Here is a 23,241-nt window from a genome sequence, read left to right as displayed (position 1 = left end):
GAGAAGATGACATGGTGGCACTTCCTAAGATGGCTGACATGAAGAGGTTCAAAAAATTTTGTAATTGCCTCAGATATCAGCAAATAAACATTACCAGTCAGCAATAATGAAAGCCATGGTGGACTAGCCTCAATAAGCAGCAAACTCGTAAATCTTCACCAGGTTCCCTCTTTCCATATTTAGACATAGTTTAACAGTATTACCCGGACAACGAGAGAACTAATAAACTGGAGAGATGTATGGCAAGAAGACAAAGTTGCATCACCACGGATCTCTCCACATAATCTTCCATGCAAGGGGACCTCATTGGGAAAGGACTGAAAACAGCCAAAAATTTGCCTTTCATAGGAAACTCTTTGCCTTCCAAGCAAATACAGCAAAATAGAACGCCGCCAAACAGCAAGCCAAGCAGTGTAAAAGAACACAGAATTGTAACAGTTAATGACAATCTGAGAAAAAATACCTAACTCAACAACAACAACAACAACAACAAATCTATCTTACGACTTTTGTAGCTTAGCATGTTTTATGTTAAATTATAATCATGGTAACAAAACCTTAAGGCCCTAGATACAATGCAGCACTAATGGGTCAGACTCCTATATTCTGTAAGATAGGAATGAACCACATCATTTTTCGTATAATCAGGAGTACTGGATTCTACGCATGGAATTCTTCTTCATTTAGGACCTACATTCAGTACAACAGTTAAAATAGTAACACTAAATAGTTCTGCTGCTTATAATCAGATAATTGTTATGCTTGGTAGGAATGGGACTATACTTACACTTGGAGTGTCTACTCCAGTGATTGAACCATGTCCTAAGTGAGGACTCGTATTGCTGCAAACCATGCCTCCAGAAACCTTGTTACTTACACACATGACTGGCTGCACACATAGCCTAATATCAAAATGGTTACAGAACAAAAAAATACACTTTTTCTGTGGAACAAATTAGATTCCCTCCACGTTAATTGGTGTGGGCAGCCAATCTATAAATCACTTAAGTTAAGGAATGACTCAGAATTTAAGCAAAAAAGCCCCAAACAACTCATATACACCACCACCACAAAACATTAACAGTTCATAAACTCTCCATCTTAAAAGAAAGCATAATGCACAAGTAAAAAGTAAATCTTAATTTGAAGCAAAGTACTGTCATATAGTCTTATTCAACTGTGCTGATGTAGGTGTCAACGTGTTCACAATGGGCGGTCTGCAGGGGTGGCCTCTGTGAGAAGAGGCCAGGGCCCGAGCCAAGATGGTGGTGCCTCAGGGAAAACATATCCAAGAAAGGGCAAAACACACTGAACCGGGGGGGGGGGGGGGGGGGGGGGGGGGGGGGGGGTGGTGCAAAAAGGCCAAGAAAAAGGTGTGAACACCAAGGTCAGAGAAGGAGGTGGAGGAGGTGCTCCTGGCGCCAGATCTACCTGCAGCCCATGGAGAAGACCATGCTAAAACAGAGGTCCATACTACAGCCTGTGGAGGATCCCACACCAGAGCAGGTGGATATTCCTTGAAGGAACTGTGTCCCACAGAGAGCCCAGCCCAGAGCAGATTTTTCCTGAAGGTCTGCAGCCCATGAAAGGATCGATGCTGGAACAGGGAAAAAGTGTGAGGAGGAAGGAGCAGCAGAGAGGGGCTGTTATGGACTGACCTCCCACTCCACATTCCTCTGCATTGCTTGGGGGGAGTAGAGGAGTCAGGAGTGAAGAGAAAAGTGAGCAGCTGGGTGGGAGTTTGCCCCTTAGCCAATGTTAACTCATCAAATCAACAAATGTAATAACTACCTCATGGACTGAACATAAGACAAGGGAAGTGCGAGGCATCATTTTGCAATTGGGCTATTTAGTCCTTCATAAACAATTCACAGAACACATCTACATAGGTTGCATTATTTTGACTAAGCATTTCTCAATATCCAGCACAGCCATTATTGGCAATGATTTCTAACTACAACAAGCAACAGGAAAGTCTTTCACTTAGCTAAGTAGGATCAATATGAACAAATGCTTCTAAGTAACTTCAAGACCCAGTCCCAGACTGTTCACTAACCTTATGTTATACTTGAGCATGTTTTCCTAACCTCAAGAACTGCCATCTTCTTCACAAAACTAAGGTTTATTATTCAAAAGTCATTTTCTAAGCATTTTCACCTAACTGAAGGTAGTTTTCAGATAATGTATAGAATGCTGGGAAGAATTTCAATTGCTTTGTACAAACATTCTGCAGACAACCTACCTTTCCTTGCTCTGTCCAGTTTTGGCACTCATACATTTACTATTCAATACAATCATAAAGACTGATTGATTCAAAGTTTAGTCAGGACAGTGGAGTAAGAGAAATCATGCTTCAAATAAACCACCTATTTTAATTAAGAGTTCAGAAGAATCATTTCAGCATGCATTGGGGCTCAAGAGAATGCAAATGCTCCTCCTAACTAAGACTCCATCTGGTGAAGGAAACATGTAGGGAAAACCACAGCCTCAGCTGATAAAGTCTGCATTCTTACAATGAAGTCAATTAGACCAACTGTGAAGCTAGTTACGTCTTATAAATCTGTGTGCTAAAAGTCCTACTTTTTCCACATGGGATTCAGTTCAACCAGTAATATTCATCTGATTGACATCTTCTGAGAAAAAGTCAACATGCCCAGATCAGGCATTACTGAAAACAGAGGATCACAAAGCACAATAAGCATATGCAAGCTATATGAAGGTACCTCATACAGGGCATGGCTTGCCAAAGTTCTCAGGACAGATAAAAATCCCTATTGAAGCCAGGGAGACAAATCTGTATTCATATTAATACCCTGACACAAAATCTGCCACAATACAGTATTTTACAGTATTTTACATTGATTTAGGGGCAACGTTAAGGACTGATGGATTAATTAGTTATTGGACTGCTTTGTTTTTGATGCACTCTAATTCGAACTCTGTTCTTTTACTCAAACCAGTGAAGACACTTGCTCCTGCCTGCACCTGTTGAATTTACTATGGTTCATTTCCCACCAATATAAATATCAAGGCTTCAGGGAAGCACTTTTTCACTTAAAATAAATCCATCAGATGCTCTATGCCACTAATTTGGTTTGTTCCTGCTGCCTCTTGCTTACAGACACCTGAAGTTTGCTCATCTCTCTCTCACAGCTCATCATTTATCAGAGGGGATGCAGCTGGAGTTCACGCACTCCAAAATACTAAATATGAAAAAGACATATCATACTCCTCTGCAGATCTTCAGAGTAAGTCTGATCACTCACGGAACCAGATGTTTTGTTATCTCCAAATTAGGCACGGACTTCATTTCGCACTGGGGAAGGGCTTCATCTTACCATCTATCATGTTTCTGGAATCCTTCCTTTCCAGTCCAGACAGCACCAATCATGTTTCTGAGTCTGTTCACAACTGAATTTTTGTTACTGTATCACAGGTCTGGCAGGCATTTGTGGGAATGGGAAAGGGGAACAAGTATTAATGGAGAGGATCAGACCCACACTCTCCCCTTGAGAGACTACTGATATGGTACTGATATGCATGAAATAACATACAGCACTTTTCTTTTATGAAAGCATAACCTCCCTGTGTATGATTCTGGATAAAAAACTATACTTTTAGCTTCAACAAAGCTCTTGAAAAATGAGGGAAATACAAATGTGACACTAGAAAACCAAAAAAAGTTAAATTCAGTAATTGTGTCAGACAAGTGTTCCTCCGAGTTCTGGACAGTGGTTCTTTCAACTCTTGCAAACACACTAGGGACCTAACTCATGGTGAATACAACTCTTCATCTACATGGGATTGTTTCCTCCTGATACAGTCGGAGCAGATGAAAACCAGATGCTGGGGGTCTGGTTTGATGGGATTTTGTTTTTAGGGATTTTTGCACAACAAAAGTAATTCAACTTTGTGGAGCTTAAAAATGGTGTCTTCCCAAGAGACATAACTCAATATGTTGCATACTAGCAAAAGACAACAGCACTGCCATACACAGAGGTCTTTGAGTTTTTCCCATTCAGTTTTTTTCATGTACATTAGATACAGATCTTATATGCTCTGGTATTTATACACAGTAAATACACAATGATAAGTAAGATGTCATCAAACAGGATGTTTCGATGTTTTACTACTTTTTTGGTATGTGTTACAAAACATTCAAAAAACTATAATAAACTTGCTTTAGAAATTGAATCAATAAGGGGAGTAAAATGTAAAGCAATACAGTTACCTTCAAAAAGGATGCTGACACATAGGAGAAGTTTTCTGTGCGTGTATCAAAAGTTGTTTGGAAGCTTAAAACTGAGACAACAGATGACAGAAAGAAACCAGCAGCAGACTGAATAAATACTGGTAAAACACATCTGTATTTTTCTGTTTGCACCATATTCACAAGACCAGTGCTCCAAAACCTCCTTTGGTTCTTCTAAGCTCATAACTCTAGAACTAAGACACAGAATATGGCCACAACTCAAAAGTCAATCCCATTTCTCATAGCTGAATCCATTTCTGCACTGTGTACACATACTTACCTCAAAATCAAGCCATATTTGTGCAAATTAAACTGAGTTCTCTTTTCCATAGAGGATCTTGCCTTACTCTCCCCTAAGAAAAAGTACTCCAAAAGAATTGGCAATTACTGCACTGCTTACTAATTACCATTGCAGTAGCTAAAGAAGGGAAAGCTCTGTATTTTTTATCGCAATAATGGATATTATCAACCCTTTGTTTTTATAATCTATATATTTGAGTAATGTAACTGTGCCAAGGCCTACCACATGAACAATGACAAAATAAATCTGGTATTATGTTCAGCTACATGTTACAAAGAACTCCACCAAACTTTCTTCTACTGCCATGTGGGGTTTTTTACATGGAACAAAAGTAATTTTTTTCCCAGGCAGCATTTCTCTAGTTATTTTAGCTAGTCTAATAGTTTTATGTTCCTGTCAACTAGCAATTAGTTTACTGTTACAAGGGTTTGTGTTATTGTCAAATGACATTTACTTTACCAATAGTGCTATTAACTGTCTCATTCTCCTTTACTGGACTGGTCAACTTACATTCTAATTCTCTATACAGAAACCTTGATAAAGACTAATTGCCAGGGCTTGAAAAACTGGAGCTTGCACTTCAAATTTTAGTCCTTGTGGCACAACAGGCCTCTCAAACACAGAATGAATGGAAGCAATGCAGAATCTATCTGACCCTTTGGACTGATAGCTCCATGGCCCTCTGCTACCGCTTGTAGTTTTGTTTTCATTGACAATGTCCTGGTTTCAGCTGGGATAGAGTTAACTGTCTTCCTAGTAGCTGGTACAGTGCTATGTTTTGAGTTCAGCATGAGAAGAATGTTGCTAACACACTGATGTTTTCAGTTGGTGCTCAGTAGTGTTTAGACTAAAGTCAAGGATTTTCCAGCTTCTCATGCCCAGCCAGGGCACAAGAAGTTGGCACAGGACACAGCCAGGGCACCTGACCCAAACTGGCCAACGGTGTATTCCATACCATGGGACGTCCCATCCAGTATGGGAACTGGGAAGTGGGGGCAGGGAATCGCCACTCAGGGACTGGCTGGGTGTCGGTCGGCGGGTGGTGAGCGATTGCACTGCACATCATTTGTACATTCCAATCCTTTTATTATTACTGGTGTCATTTTATTAGTGTTATCATTGTCATTATTAGTTTCTTCTCTTCTGTTCTATTAAACCGTTCTTATCTCAACCCAGGAGTTTTACTTTTTTCCCCCGATTTTCTCCTCCATCCAGTGGGATGGGGGGGAGTGAGTGAGTGGCTGCGTGGTGCTTAGTTGCTGGCTGGGGTTAAACCACAACAGACAACTAAGACTTCTGTGACCAGAAGTGAAAACTCTCATGTCAGTTTCTCTCTGCCACTGCTCTGGAAACCTTGGGATAAGGTTTCCAGAGGAACGATGGATTTAAAAATCAGAAGCTTAGGGAGAAGCAGAAAACCATAAATATCTCATCTGGCTGAAAGAAGGCTAAAACAGCCACATCCAAAGTGACTGAAGGATAGGGACAAAACTGTCTTCTTCCTTTACAGCAAACAAGATTAAAAAAAAAGGTATCAAAGAGAAGAACGAACGATAGATACAAAAGATGAATTCCCCAGACTGCGGTATAGGAAGATACTCAGTCTCCTTTCCTCCCCAGTGGCAGAGTAGGATGTGCTTGTTTCACATAGCCGGCTTAGTTTCCTGTTAAGTGTTTCAAATCCATGCATGAGTGGAGAGTTGTAAGAACAGAAAAGAAAGAAAGAGAATAAAATTACTTAAGTTCATACAAGGTAGGTGTTAAAAAACCCCCACCCTGTATATAAAGTGTGTTCTTTTGTATTGGTAAATAATCGTTTACTTTTCTTAAGAAATTAGGATAATAGATTTTTGCCTATCTTTGAAAAAGAAAACTGAAGTTTAAAAAACACTTAAAGATCTTACATGCAGTACACTCATCTTTCTTAGCAAGCAGTATTAAATCAGTTCTGAAACCATATAAAACTTGAATGTGGGAGAGCATTATACTTTCCCTGGTCAGGCTGACCCAGTCTTCTCCTTTCCTGGACCTTCTAAGAAATGCCTATTGTGGAGAGGAAAGTGGAAGATAAAATTGCCTGACAAGACACTGGAACTGCTTAAAAAATACATTTTGTTATCAAAAACTTTCAAAGTAAGTGATTTAATACACATTAATTTTGAAGATGCCACAAAGTAACAAACTCATTTGAAAATATCATGCTGCTTTCTGAAGACAGAAACTAACAGATAACACAGAAACTTCCCTAACCAGTAAGTTACCTAAAAAACCTTTAATTAGAAAAATAAAAAATACCTGAAGTTTCACGAGAGACAAGCACTCGTTTCCTTATCAAACAAAGAAAAAAATAAGTTTCCCTGTAAAACTATCATCATTATCATAGATACATCCATACTTTTCTATTTTATCTAAAAAAATAAATATGCCTTTAGGAGAAATCCAAGCACTACTGTTGTAGTTTTAGTAAAACAATGATAAATAGTTTATGAAAGTAACAGGTTTTAATCCATAACAGCAAGCAGCCATGCAACTCCCATGAAAGTGTGGTCTCGTAATTCAACAAAGACCAAAATCAGAATACATCCTGACAATACTGTAATTTATCATTAGCATTAAATGCTCAGTCCTAAGACTTTAATTGTGACAAGACGTGAAGCTCTGAGACTTAAGACTGGCAAAGTGTTAATTCAGCAGGCATGGACAAGGAGCACATATTTTATACATGCTGGTGCATATAAGTCATTGTTTGCTAGCCTAGCTGTGAGCACGCAAAGTAAAACTTTACACATAACCACAAGGCTCCTTCTCTCTTTCTGCATGTACCTAGGAAAATTTATAGATACACAAACACATATGTATGTATATATACACACTCACAAAACACAAGCAAAGGATGCTGCAAAGAAAAAGATGAAAGAAGTGTTGCTTTTCCCTTTTAACTCTTTTATGCCTTTTCCCTGATCAAAATGCCAGTCTCTCTCCTGTTTTTTTTTTTTCTTTTGTTAAAGTAAGGAACTGAAAACAGCATTGCAGCCAAGCAGAACCTAGCTGGGCAATGTACACAGACACATTTTTGGGAAGTTTTGAACCACCAAACAAAATCTGCAGAAAGACAGTATGGCAACAAGAGGCCTTCATTTCAAGTGGAGACAACAGACACTTCAGAATACTGCGGTTGAAGAGAAGTAGGTTATAATTACTATGCATGCAGAGGTACAGTTCAGAAATACCCTCTCCCCAAGTTTAAAACAAACACACACAGATGTCGAGAAACAATCATGAGATGATGCACTTAAAATACTAATATCTGTTTACAAATTCAAGTTGCTGCTTGGTGGAAACTTGATTTCTGTAACATGTCCCCAAGATACAATCTAATACTAAAACTTATCCTGCGGTAGGTCTACTTTCCAATTACTAGAAGTAAGTATACAAGGTATATAATTAGTTATGACACTGGGACAGGCATACATGTTTCAACACAGACAGAGCTCTGAACAAACTTTTTGGCAGTATATGACAGGAGACTTAAATTGAAAGCTCAAAGGCAGCGTATACTGTATTATAGAAAAAAAAAAACAACAAACCAAAACCACCCTCTAACTTAAAAAGTTCTCACACCAAATGATTTTTTAAAGGTATGAGCATATTCAGCTGAAACACCCTTCATAAGCTGGAGAAAAAAAAATATTGCCCTGCAGCACCAAAATGGGCTATATTACAAATTAAGAAAAAGAAACTCAATCCTTTGAATGGTTGCTTTTCTTTTAGTGAAAGGGTGTAATTCTTCCCTAAAGACTACATTATGACAAAACATTTATATAAATCAAAGAAGATTTCTTTAATGACTCTGGGCATGGGATCTTAAGTCTCGGATAAAACACCAAATTCTATCAATTCTAAAATAAATTAGGCAAGGATTATACAAGTAGTACTTATCTTGGCATTAGAAAAAAAAGAACATTAGTGTCAAAGACATATCATCAACATGTCTTCAACTGATAGCCCCTGGAAGGGCCTTTAGGACTAAATTCAGAATAAGTGAACTCTGAGCAGTTCAGTTAGGTATCTAGTTTCTAAACGTTTTTATTTAAGAAACCAAAAAGACACCACACAAGGATTAACCTTATGGATGTCTTGTTTCATTCTATAGAAAGAATTAGACTTCAACTAGTCTAAATAAGCTTTCTCAGATGTTTGAAAGGGTCTCCTTGCTCTGCCATCTTCCCTACAAAGAAGTACATTTAAAGTCATTTTTTTCAACAGGAAGTCCTGTGCTCGAAGTTTTCTGTAACAAGAAACATTAACATTGTCTCTGTAAATGAAATTCTGAGTACATAGATTTGTGGGGCAGCTATCTTGGAAAGTATGCTGTAACTTATCATCATTAATAGGCTTTTCCAGGCTGAAATTTATGAAGCTACTATTTGTGTAAGACACAGCAGTAATTTTTGGGGGGTTCAAGTGTTTACAAAACAGCTTACATATTCTTGATACACAAACAAACCGGATACTTTAATCTTGGTACCTATCTTATAAAAGTTAACAGCATAACTTCTTTGATTTCACACTCTTTGACAAATTTAAAACAAAAAAAATATACAATGCCTTTCCCAGCAGTAAAGCTACCTCCATCAACTTAGCTAACATTACTTAGAGAGATGACGTAGCACTGTTGGCAGAAATATTTCTTCTGTCAGCATATACAACATCCCATCTAGACAAAATCTGACTACAACCCTCTTTTTCCTCCTTCAGATACTTAACAAAAAACATGGCCCTTGCCGAACACTTGGAAAGAGTGTGCCTGTGATGTCACACACGATGTTTGTATGAGGGAAGAAATAAATTTTCCAAAGACAGGGCTTCCCATGAAGAACACACAGCACCAGATGTCTATTCCCTCTTAAGCTGAAAGAGTTAAGTGTTTGTTTGTTGATTACAACTGTGGTAATAGGGCTAACATGGCACTCATGAGTAAACCATTTAAGTCTTCCTCAGTTAAAACCAGTAACTTTAACATCACCCCAGAAGCAGCTTGCTTAACAACCTGACCTGCATAGTAGCGGGGTGCGCCACATTCAGCATTAGTTCAGTTCATGAACACAGCAGGAAGAAAAATAATGTAATCTTGGGGAAGAACGAAACATAGTTGACAGCATCTGCATACGCCTCAAAAATACCAACCTGTGTTACCCTTGTCTAAACTGTGCCTGCCTCAGAAACTACACCCCTACTTCTCCCAGTCTCACAAACACAATGCATTTAGAAAACTAGCTTCACCTAAAGAAAAGGGAAGACTTCATCTTGCATACTTTGTGGGCATTGATCCTGCATGCAAAGGCACTGGTGCATTTCAAGTGCTGTAAATAAGTAATAGTGTAACGCTAGTATGAATAAACACAAAGATACTAGCATTTAGTGGACTCCAGAGTTACAATTCACCTCAGAACAACAATTAATCCTATAGAGCTCTACATGTGCATTGTAGTTATCAACTAGATTGCGTTTTTGCCAAGGTTGGACCAGATGATCCTTGAGGTCCCTTCCAAACTGGTATTCTATGATTCTAGGATTCTGTGGAGTTTATCCATAGATTTTGCTCTATTTAAGACAGACTTGTATTTTGAGAACATTACAGTATACCACATAATTACATTATTACCCACATTTCCATCCTTCACAATCAACATATGACTACCTGCTACAGATGATAATATTATGCAGATCACACATTTACTGATATGTATTCGGTTGTGGGTGTTTTTAACTCTGCAACTATCACTTATAATAAAAATGCCACCCCCCTTTCAGTTCTACTCTTTCAGTCGCTACTTTAGAAGCATGACTGGACTTCTTTTCCAGACAATGTTTCTTCCTCAGTTCTATGAGATTTTGTATAACTAGCATGGTGACTCAGATACTATTCATGGAGTGGTTGTCTTTAGTATAAGACATTAAAAAACCCTCTTGAGTATATGCCATGATTCAAATTCCCATGATCCCTTCAGAGCAAAGTGTTAATACCATGGCCCTAACATTTTCTAGCTCTGGTAATTATGACTGGACATCAAGCTCATGAAAGCCAAAGGCAAAAAACCCATGAACTATTAGAAAACAACTACACAAAGAAGAAATCAAGTCATCAGGATACAGATTCACAGTGTATCAATTAGCTTGCAGCACATGTCATGTAGCTTTGCCAACACTGAAAGTGAAGTAAACTACGTATGATCAGGACAGTGCAAATTAGTTGACAAGCTGCAAATTCCTATTTAAGGTTACCCTGCAGTAACAGTCTTCAGTAGGTATACCCACAAGAACCAGGAACTTAAAATGTCAGAAGTTTTTTTGAAGTCAACGTGAGATCTGGTACTGCTTTGATGAGAGAGGATCTGTTCCATCAGCTCATTGTAAATAAACTGCAAATGAAGTTTGTTCACTCCATCCTGAACTGCCACACATATCCCATGTTTCTGTTCAAGAAATGTCCTAGAATGCTATCTGGCTTTGGCCTGTGATTCCAGGTTGTAACACATTTTCTTGACATCCTGGGATGAAATTTCAATACACTAGTTAACTGAGAGATTTTTAAGTACCAAAGGCCAGCAATGAGTACAGTGCAAACCCTGTTAACAAAACATCCAGTACTTCCAATGAAACTATCTAATGCCCCAAATGCACCAACTTCTACCTTGTCTGAAACCATATTAAACAGGACCTGTGTCTGTTTATACGGGACTCAGCAATTCTGCATACCTATCTCAGTGACTGGTAACACTGCAATTACATGAATGGTAGTAAAACAAGTTATCTGCTAAGGAACATGGTTTAATTTCAACTAAGCTATCCATTAACCTTTATATAATTTATGAAGTTTTCTATGCTTTTTCCCATCCTGGCACTACATTTTGCCAACACCTGATATTTCCCATTATTTTATGAGTAGCCTCAGTTATAAACAGTTACTTTCCCAAGACTATCTTACTAGGAAAAGCAGGTTCCTAAAATTTTCACAGTCCTGAAGCTTTTTCACAGAAAATAGAGAGATACTTTCTATAACATAACTAAGCCTGCACACTGTGAAAACACTCCCATAATATAATCACAATATATTTCAATGTACATTATAACAGCAATAGAACCCAAGATAAATGGATTGAAGATCCTCTTCTGCAAGCCAGTGAAATGCCAGACCATTTTTGATCATTCTTCTTTTATAATGTATGATAAAAGGCATAGTGTCGTGCCTTTCATGCAATATTGTCATCGTAAATGGAAGTCATCAGACTCTTAAAGGAGAAGAGATCCCTAATTTAGGAGAAAAATGCAAGGATTCTTCTACAAATCCAATCCTACACTGCTTTTCCAGGGAAAATATCCACAAGAGCTGGCATGGTCATCTTTAGTTCCCAGAATTAGAGAGGTATCAAAGGCCTGATTATTAGCAGACCACGTTATCATTACTGTAATATAAGACACAGGTTCACAATACTGGCTTTGGTTTAAGTAATGCTTATGGAAACATATTCAAATCACAGAATAAGATAACAATATATTTCTCAAAGGAAACACTGCAGATTGTATGAGAATATTGAGAAAGAGGCTTTATAATATACAGAACAGACAAGAAAGCTGTAGAATAATGAAGATAGAATAAGAAATACAAAACTCCGAACAGAAACTAGTATTTCCTAAAATGTTCTCTTAAGACTAAAGCAAGGTACAAAGTTTGGTTTCCCTTCTAGCAGTGCACTAATTTTCATGGACACCTTTCAGGATTGATCTACATCTTACTCAAGAACCACAGTGCCCAAAAAGCCTTCTTGGTAATGAAGATGCCTGTCCAGAAAAACCTTTATACATATATATGTATATATGTATATATAACCCCCCCCACATTTATATGGATGCATGCATGTACTATGTGTGTACTATGTATGTAGGTGTATGGATGCATCTGTATATTACATGTTAATGCATTTATAAGGATGTACATATTGTGTATGTATATACTGTAATATATCGTATATATACATACATACACACACATACCCCCACACAGGGAGGCTGCAGCAGAATTTCTGAAAGTTTTTTTCTTCCACTACATCTGTAGTTCATCTTTCCATACATGCCACTGATATATATTTTAAAAAGCACATTAAATCAAAATCATTCTTGCAATATGTAAAACAAAAGGAACATGCATATTTTGCTTGTTACGAGGCTAAATTTGTGTTGCTTTATTATAAACTTATCACCACAACAGCAAAAACAATCTTGAAAACCAGTTACATTTTAAATTGAAGTCTGGAGGTGAATAGTATCATGTCACATCCTTCAGGCTTAAATCCGTAACGGTGAGGGCAAGAGCAGTTCTCTTGATTTCACCACTCAGCAAGTTTCTCTCTTGCAACCGTTCAGTCTGCTGTGATTAGATTCTTCATGGGTCTGGCAAAAACTGCATGAGAAGAGTGATTTTTTTTGACGCTTACTGTTTGACAGTGGGAAGACAGTAACTGCCTCTATGTTCCACAGGTTTATCTAACACACCCACAAACCTTCTATATAGGCCCAGTGACTTCCAAATGCTGCACAGAACTTACACATTATGCAAAACTCATCCGACCACACTGCCCACACCTGTGAACCATTTAATAGGAAAAGGGCTATGAAATTCCACACACATTATGTGAGAGAGCAGAAAGGTGTGCAGAGTAGGAAAGAAGCAAGCCTCTTGCCCTTCCTCTATGGTGACTAGAGATGCAAGCTTGTTCAATGTCTTTCAACGTTATACTATCAGCCTCACCCACCTCCTTCCCTGCCATCACCAGCACCACAGAGACTTTTTCCTCTTCTTTGTAATCAAAAGACTACTACAGTATTCATGAAAGCTATCAATTAGCAGATGAAGAGCTTCTTGCCACTTTCTGACCACCAAGCCAACCCATGAAGAACCAAGTAGCTCACTACCACCCTTGCTGCCCTCATACTGCCAACAGCATTCCAAAAAGCAACAAAAAAGGATGCGTATCTGCATCCTCTCTGAGTCTTCACTTAGCAATTGAACAACTTCTTGCTTATGGAATAATCATTTTATATCATAAATCATTTGAATATATCAGGTGATAAATGAGACTCACTGCTAACATGCAAAGTAGTACAAGTTACATGTGGATAAGAGGAAATAGAGAAGATTATAACTTACATTCCAAAGGCAAAAGTTAAAAAAGAAGCACAGTTTAAGTAAAGGAGTAGAAACCTTTAAAACACAAATCACTTATCTGCTATTGCTTCCTGTTCCTACTTAGCTTTCTTGCTGTCTTGCCATGTGAATTATATCAGCTCAGACTTAAAATCCCTCAGAAGCCTTTAGTTACATAACACATGCAATTTCACACATTGCTTTTCAATATTTGCACCAAAGTGTGGAGAAAATCTTAATGCCAGTTTGTGTACTGAAGAACATAAATTCCTCAGCCTCTTCAAATAGCTTATACAATCACTTAGCCAACTGGTTTGTAGCATCATTTATTTTGATCAGGCATATTGTATGGGACATTAGAAACAAGGTATCTTCAAAAGCCAACTCAAAATGCAGCTGCTAACCGAAATATGGTCATGGCCTAGCACAGAAGAAAGCTTTAAGTTTTCACTATTACTTAAGTAATATTTACTAATTTTTACTAATTCTTAGCACCTTCAGCAGAACAGCAAAATATTTTCCATGATGCTCCCTAGCATTCTGCACAGAATCTCATTCTGGAAATTTAAGTATTATCAGTGGGCTTTTAGAAACATATAATTGGCATCAGATCAGTACAAGAGCACTGCCCAACTGTACTGTAGACTATAAATTACTGTACATAATAAACTGTTCAAACATACAGATGGGGTATATGCCCTTTTGATTAGTACTAGGAATATACTGTTAACTTCACAGTGAGGTGAGTAACAAAACCTTTCTTTAATAAAACTGGCACACTGCCACAACAAAGCCAATGGAGTTAGACCAGTAAGAGTCTATCAAAACAACTACCGAAGTAATGACTTAGCAATGAAAATTGGCATCTATTAACAATAAAGGAAAAAAAAAGGCACTTTCAGGGAAATATTTCCCTTAGTTAAAAAATGGCACTAATCAGGACTTCTAAATTAATTTACCTTAAGTTTATTATACCTCAATTCAATTTCAAAGTAGTTTTATTGCAAAAATCACCGGCTAGTTGCTGTAAAGAGAAGTGGTTCATCATGCTGAGCACATCCTTCTAAATGTCAAATGCTACATTTCAACAGGAAAATTTATTTGATTCCTAACTGGCCCTTTCATCTTTGATTTGGAAACCATGTAGTAAGTTTTAGATTCATCAAAGCTAGTATCAGTCTAGTAATGAAAGGATGTTTTAAACTAAGTGGCACTACTACATTTGTTCCAGCTCATGTCTGAAGATTTTGTTCCATTTAAATATTTGTCTAATTCAAATCACAAAATATAAGAGCTTCTCTTTTAATTTGAGGGAAGTGGAATTCAGTATCAGCCTTACAAATATTTCCAGTGTTTGAATATGAAAAATAAAAAGGGTTTTTTTGCTGAATTTTCTCTCAAGCACAATTTTCTTTGGAGGCACTTGTTCCTATAATCAACTACTACATTGCTGGTCACTTTGTGTTCAATGTTCTGAACTGAAAAAAAAAGGAGTAGCCATGCTTCATTTCTTTCATACCAGAAATGTAAAGAAAAACTGAAAAGCCCAGAATTCCTATTAATAAAAGATGACCACTCACACTTTTTGAAGAAGTCGATCTAAACAGTGCATCTAAAACAAGGAAGTTTTAAGAATTTTCCTGTAGCCCACTAGATTTACCATCTTTAAAATCCTCTTAGTGTGCCACATCGAAAGTGCAAAGGAGGTGACTAGAGTTTATTCAACAGTTTCACGTAACTTTAACTCCACTGATTTCAATGGCTTTACTCCCACTTTCAACCTTGCTATGAATAGGACCAACATTAGACTCTTTTAATTTACACAGAACTAAGGGGAGTTATGAAATTATAATTAAACCACAAATCTATAGGTCTAATTTTGTTTACACCAAAATATCCTTATGAAAGTCATATGAAGTTATGTATCATATTGTTATAATACTACTGATAAAAATGTAATTTAGATGCATTCTAAAATGTCAACTATAGAGAGGTCAGGAATAAGCATGCATTTTTTACTATTGTAAAAACAGAGAGTTCAGAGTTCAGTTGGATTTGGTGAAGAGGGTAGGTAAGATGGGCTTCAGAGGAACTTTAGAAACAAAGTGTATTTTAATATTGCACTGGACTAAATGGAAGATGTGCCTCAGCAGAATAAGGAAGCAGTGTCCTAACTAATAATTTTTGCTCTTTGGGTGGCAAATGTAGAAGAAACTGTTTAGCTGCATCTAGATATCCTCAGACAAATTTATGCCTCAGACAAGATTATGTCAATGCTTTTACAACACCGAGAGTGAATTTGAAGCTTTGCTAACAGGAATATTTTTAAATACATTGTAATTCATATTTGCAGAATTTTTTTCAAGTAATTTGGAATATTTGCAGGTTTTGATCTCAAAACGAGTAAATAGAAAAAACAGCCTTAAAGTGTAGTATTGATGACTACTTCAAGTTGACTTTATCCTGACAGCTTAAAAAAGGAAAAGCAGTACATTTCCTAGTCATAGAAAATATTTTTTTTCCTTGTAAATGGCACTTAAATGAAACTAACATGATTGACAAGTACCTCACAAGCAAGCCTTGGCAACACTTAATGCAAGTCCATCTCTTCGGCCTTTTAAGCAAAATGCCTTCACAACTGTTTGTCTTTGCAATAACTCCTACAAAGCCCATTAGTGCCAGCCTTGGTTTATCCCCCATGTCGTGCATTTATCCCTGGGATGCATTATCAACATGTGGCACATGTCCTTGACATGCACAGAAGAGTTGCACCCCAGGATAGCAGCACGCATGACAATAGTGTTGACTCTTACTCCTTTATGGTTGCTGGGATGTAACCGAGAAATCTAATAACTGTGACAGTAGGCCTTTAGGTTTTTCCTTGCCATTCCAGACAGTGAAGCTGCACAGACACTAATGAAAGGTTAAATGAATAGGAATAGCTGACAAGAGGTACAATAAAGAAGGGACTTGGTAATGCACAGACATTGAGCAGAGATCCTTGGCTCAAGCAGAGAAAGGACAGCACATCGTCGAGTCACAATATTTAAAACAGCTTGCTATACACAGAGGCTTTTGTGTCTGGGTACATGTCTGGCTTTGGAAGAAAAAAAGATACTGAAAAGAAATTTCAGCATGGGGCACTTTGGCAAATGTCAGGTCACAAAAAGGGAAAAATGTTTTTTGTTTGCTGTTACATCTTTGTATTCAGCTTTTAAAAGCATTGACTAAAAGCACAAATCACAAGTTTCAAAATAATACATATTTGACAAATAAGATAAAGTTGCAACACTTGATTCAGTGTGATTCCAGCTGACAGCATGATGGGTGTTGCACATACACTCAGCTTCATTTACAGCTGATAACAGTTCTTAATATGCTTTGCATATCGTCTAAAACTTTCCCCGTAGCTGAAGAATTCTAACAGGCCTATCTTCTTAAGTTTTATGTGCAGCAGAACTGTAGACGTAACCCATTGTAATATGCTGCAAAAACATAGCTAAACTTCTAGACAGTGTACCAGACCATGGTGACTTAAAAAGTTTTTAGAGGTTAGCTTATGGCATTTTGATTTCTTTTGGCCTGTGACTTATGAATCAGCATTATGGACATTCTGTTTTTCATAATTAAAAAACAACTGCAATGCCCAGCATGTTTTTAGAACTTCTCTGGCTTTTTATAATTTACTACAAAAATCTGATTTAAGTACATAGTAGAACATTTTAAATCCATGAAAAGAAATTAAAAAGAAACAGAAAAAACTCTCTGAAGTAACAAATCAGAAACAAATCTGATTAAGTTACATGAATTTGTGGGGTTTTACATAAAGTATTTCAAGAGAAAGCTACTGAAATAGATGCTGCAGATGAAAAGAATTCTCTCTCAAAAACCTTGATTTACCTGGAATAAGAAAAAAAAGTATTTGCATAAGTATCTGGAGTATAAAATATACATATTTATAACATGTGGTGAAAGTACTATGGAAAGATTCTAAAATGAGAGAAACTCTTTGAACAACCACATTAAATTACAGCAGAACTCCTGAGTGTACTGAGATTCTAATAACCAACAAATAAAGGCTTTTACTAGCACGGCAAATAATGAGAGCTACTATGCAAGAGATAAAGGAGACAAATCTAGTAGTTTATCTCACTGGATTATATAATTTACTTAAATGGTAAATAAGTTTGTCCAAACTAATGCTTGTAAAAGCTGTCATATAACTATTAAGCAGCAATTATGATCAATGCGCTTTTAGAACAAATATGTCAGAATTCAGGTGGGATGAAACTGACACAGAATACAAGGTTTAAACAGATGCTTTTTATTAAGCCATGTTAAATGCTCTTCCTCTAAATTTAGTACAAATTCCTGGCTAGATTAGGAAGTGATACACATTTCCAAAATGACAGATATACTCTATTTTATGGGAAACTTTTTCTATTTCCAGACATGCACATTTTTTTCCTAACACATACTAATAGTGGACATTAAATCAAATTAAATCATTAAATAAAAAGCCCCATGCAAACCTGCAGACTGAAAGTCAGGACTCTTCCATTAAACAATATTCAGTGAAGAAAAGACTTCAAATTCTGGTGACAGTGTCCAATGTGCAAAAGGAAAAGGGACACTGCCAGAAACTCCTATCTTTGAGGGGAAAAAATATAAAAGTGGGTTTTTTTATAAAATCCAGTGTTATACTTGGACTTGTTTTAATGCAGTTACTTTGCTGTTAGTCATTTCTGTTTTGCTTGAAATTGACAATCTGTCCTCAGCCACAAATCCCACTGACATACATGTATATGTAACATAGAATAAAGCCACCTCTAAGTCTAAGTTCTAGATCTTTGGCTCTGAAAATGTTAGCAGTCAGCCCTCCCTTATTCAGAATATGTTCCCCCTTTTCTTACCTATGGCATACCTAATAAAATCATGAAGCTCCCTCTAGCTCTGCAGAGGAGCTTAACTGACCAATGATCCTTTACAGTTCCTTCCCATTTTCAAAAGCATTACTGAGAGTGAGCAAGAGCTGTATTTCCCTTACATAATAAGCGTTCTTGTTTTCATTCAGCAGTGTGTTCAATTCTACAACTTGAAAGGACATGGATAATATGTGAGAACATCTGCTATGAAATACAGAAAGTTAAATACTGCTTATTATCATGCAGCATACTAAAAACTCTCTTTAATTATTTCCAACTTACACTTTTCCAAATTCTAGGTTTAAATCTTACATTGTTTGACAACCTAGCCATGTATATATTGAAATACACACACACACAAACACACCTCCATTTCACTTTCCAATTACTAAGTGCAAAATAATGTAAAAAAGAATGATAGATTTTAAGTACAGAGTGTCTTAGTTCAAAACCTATTTGTTTGTATACATTGGTTTTCCAGAAAACCAGTAATGCCAGTGGTAATTTGCTGACTGTATTTTCACCTACCATAATATTTACACATACCATTTGTAATGGCTTTTATTGTTTAATCTCCACTGCATTTCAGTATTGGATACTATGGAATTACAGTTATTTAGCAGGCTATAAATAATGTAGTTGGCATGTGCAATTGATACTTAAAATGTCTTACGACAACTGTAAAAGCCTCATTACCGACTAGCAAATCATTTCTAACAAGCAAGTTCAACTGACAAATACCAAAGCAAACCTACAGTCTATGCTGCAAGCATGTTTCTTTTATTTAAACAATACACATTTAATGCAGTGTGCAATGGACCATCCATACAGACTATAAATAAGAAAGAAAGCGAACTTCCAAAGTAATACAGCTATTGTGAAGTTTTCTAAAATAAAACTAAAAAAAAAAAAAAAAGGGGAGGGGGGATTCTGAGTAACAACAGAGAGAATAGCTTACATTGCCCTCCCCCCCTTTATGAGCTAGTGTCCAATTTCTTCTTTCTGAACAGCTGTATTATCCAACTTAAGTTGCTCTGCTAATTTCAGTCCCACAAGGACTAACTTGGAAGGCAAAAAAGTACTAGAAAAGATCAATTTGCTGGGAAAGATCAAATGAGAAAACTGTGGGGACAGCACCAGGTCAGAGTGTGAAGAACTAAGCAGACCTGTTCTTCATTAACTTAAGCTCTCTTGGGACGTCACATACTACCTGTCCATGGGCTTATTGAACCGCCTAACCTTCGTTTCTGTACCATTCTTCTGGGCCCAAGTGAATCATATCCTGCTGCTGACAAGTTAGCAGGGGACTGAGGCTGCAACATGAAAGTACTTTTCTTTCTTGTCTAAATCAGGCAGATTTTTGAAAAGACGACACAGCACTGACTCGTGACATGGCAAGATGAAATGAGAGGTCTGGGCTGGTCTTCGAGCTGTGCAGATAAAAGTAATCAAATGACACTCCTGGAATGCAAATTGGCATTCTTGACTGCAGCAATTGCACAACCATGAAACATCTCTGACAGCAAGCAAGATTAGGACAAAATGTTATGTAAAGCACTGAACTCAAAAACTCACCAGAAAATTCAAACTGTAACACTTACATTTTAATACAGCAATAGCCACCTCTGCTTTTGTCTGTTCCTTTACTTTGATTAATGTAATCACATACTTTTTTGTATGCGATTTGTCATGTGAATTTGTATGTGATTTTGGATGTGAAATTTGTCTTTCACAAATACCTCAATAATAAAAATGCAATGTGATTAAAGACATAGATCTAGTCAATTTTTCCCCCTGAAGCGTCACAGTGTTGTATTTTTACAAAATAATGTACCAAGGAAGGGCTTTTCTGTTATGTGTATAAGATGTGTGCTTAAGGAACATTTTGCAATCCCAAGTCTTAAAAGGAGTTTCAAAATTTGCTCATTACAAATTAATTTATAATTTACGTTTAGATTTTCCTGCATCTGGATCAGGTAAAGATGGATCACTTGAAACACATAGTGAGTAAATTTTAAAATTCATGTGCTTTAGGAATTTAAAGCAGAACATACATAGAGCTAGATGGTTCATTAATACTGGACAGCTTAAAATGAAACTACAGTGTATCAGACAGCTCATATGCCCCATTAAATTTCAGATTAAAAATTCCTGCAATTTTTAAGGGCAAGGAAAGTTCCATATACTTTTACAGGAACTTGGTATTCTTGTGCAGATCTGCTGATCAGGCTTATTAAATATTACTGTCTGAAATGAACTCAGTAATTAAACTGAACATTTGTACTCTGAAACTATGACAAAAACGCTACCCCATTTTAAAATTCTGCTATAGAGATGGGTTATAATATGAGGGGAAATGGAAGATAGTAAGAAATAAAAGCACAATTCCACTAAAAAATATTTCAATGACTGCTGTGCACGGCTAACATACAGGTTAAGAAAAGAAGTATGGAATAACCTGCTTTGATTTCTTACTTAAAAATAGCTTCAAACCATTTTAACTGTCGGCCAGACATACACACAAAAAAGACACTCGTTGCCACTTTAATCCTGGGTACACCGGATTATTACATGATGTCTTTTGTGCATCAATTTTACAACAGCTTGACTCTAGGGTAAATGGAAACCATCATAAATCGCATGCTGCTTTCAAAACCACTTTAATTTCTGTCAGCATTACTGTAACCACAGTCCTGGGCACTTGCTGCTTTTTCCCCCTCCTTTTTTATTTTTTTTTATTTTATTTTTTATTGTTGCCTACATTTGACAGTTGCATCTCCTACACTCCAATTGTGGCTTTGATCACTGAAACAAGACATGTCATGCTAGAGAAAGAAAGGAAAAATACAAACCCTCCATCTCAAGCTCTCCCTTCATGCACACAGGCATACACTGTATCTATAGTTTGAGTGCTGTATATACATACATAGGTGTATGTATGTACATATACCCACATATATATGTATAAACATACATACACACATGCATGTGTGTGTGTGCGCATGTACGTATATTCAAGGCAGACAAGACAGATACGTAACATCCCTGGAGTAAGGTGACAAAAGCTGACTGAAAGCAAGGCTGTAAACAAACAGCGATTGAAAATATGCTAGTTCATTGAATATGGGCTGATCGCTGCTCATCACTGAGGTCAGTCCACTTGTTAATACGAACAGTTACATTATGCATGTTAAGTTTAGTCATGGCTCTAAATGTGCTTTTACTTTGCAGCTGTTTAACCTACCCTCACATCACAACCCAGACAAACGGGACTTCAGTCAAATGAGGTCCTCAGTCATTTCGATTTTCAATTTTTAAATTAAGAGGTTCTGAAAGCCCAAACCCTGCTTCGCAAAACCCCTGCTGTGAAGGAGACGTGCATTTGCACAGCACATGAAATAAGCAGCAAAAAACTTGCTCAAAGTTGGTTTGGGGGGGCTCTCCCCTCCCTTTCACAGTCAGGGCATCAGCATAACTCTGCAAGTTCTGCTAACAACCGCTGACTGGAGAGGTGCAAACTGCAAGCACATGCACAACAAAAAGAAAAGAGTTACGGAGGGAAGGTGGATTTACACTTCTGCCTCCCTGCCTCAGGCGTTGTTTCACACGCAAACACACAGCCTGCTCCCCCGCTCTCAAAGGTTACCTTTACATTGTGTGCAAACCTTACTCATTTCCGAGCAGAAGGTGGTGTCCAAAAAAGATCAGACCACCGTATGTCCGATTCAACCCCACTCCACCTTCACTCTCCCTCCCTCGTACGCGCACGCTTTTCTCGCACTAACCCATCTTTAGCGGAGGGAAGGAGGCGGTAAAAAGCATGTGGCCATCCCATTTCAACCCCCCAAACTCACTTAAAGTTTAGCACAGCCTCTTAGTCATTTTTTCCCCCAATCCTCGCAGCACAGGGCTGATTTATTTATTTATTATCCTCCTTCGCCTTGCCCGGCTGCTTTATTTGAAGGCTGAAACACACCGGATAGCGAGCAGGGCTGCTTGTGTTACTGCACGATTTATTAATCAAATCAAACCAAAGTAAAGGCTAGAATGAAAACGAAAGGCTGCTGGAAACTTCTTACCATCTCTGCATGCTGGTTGTCATGTGCACCCCCTGTCTCTCGATCTCCTCTCAGCGGCAGTGCCTGTACCCTTCCTTTTGCCTCTGGGCTCTCTCAGCGCCTTCCCCCCCACACACACCCCCCGCCGTCTCCCCCCACTCCCCCTCCTCTCTCACCCTCACAGATTCAGGTGATTTGAACTAAAAAATAGAGATTATAAAAAAAAAAAAAACCCAAAACCAAAACAAAACAAACGCCCCCCCCCCCCCCCCCGGGAAAAAAAAAAAAAAAGAGCAGCAGTAGCGAGTCTCTCTCTCTCTCCCTCCGCCCTCTCCCTCTGACTCTTCCAAAACTTCAGCCCCCAAAGTTCAGCCCGAGCAGCACAGAGAAAGAAAGAGAAAGAGCTTTCAGCGGAGAGCTGGAAGTGATAGGAGGAGGGACCCAAGTTCGGGTCAGAGCCTCCACAGGTTGGTTTGTTGTTGTTGGGTTGTTTGGCTGGG

General features: G+C 37.7%; 1 protein-coding gene across 1 annotated transcript in view; it reads right to left on the bottom strand.

The window, feature by feature from the left end:
• Nucleotides 1–22,804, bottom strand: part of BNC2 (basonuclin 2) — a 329,075-nt gene extending 306,271 nt beyond the window's left edge. The window contains exon 1 of the mRNA XM_049795150.1: nucleotides 22,763–22,804. Within this exon, the coding sequence (XP_049651107.1) occupies nucleotides 22,763–22,765 (3 nt within the window). The 5' untranslated portion in view covers nucleotides 22,766–22,804. The remainder of the gene's footprint in view (nucleotides 1–22,762) is intronic.
• Nucleotides 22,805–23,241: the final 437 nt, after the last annotated feature.

The sequence above is a fragment of the Accipiter gentilis genome, chromosome Z, assembly GCF_929443795.1.
Source record: "Accipiter gentilis chromosome Z, bAccGen1.1, whole genome shotgun sequence".
Classification (NCBI taxonomy): domain Eukaryota; kingdom Metazoa; phylum Chordata; class Aves; order Accipitriformes; family Accipitridae; genus Astur; species Astur gentilis.
Note: the sequence above shows the minus strand (reverse complement) of the source record. Positions and strands in the feature narration are given on the sequence as shown.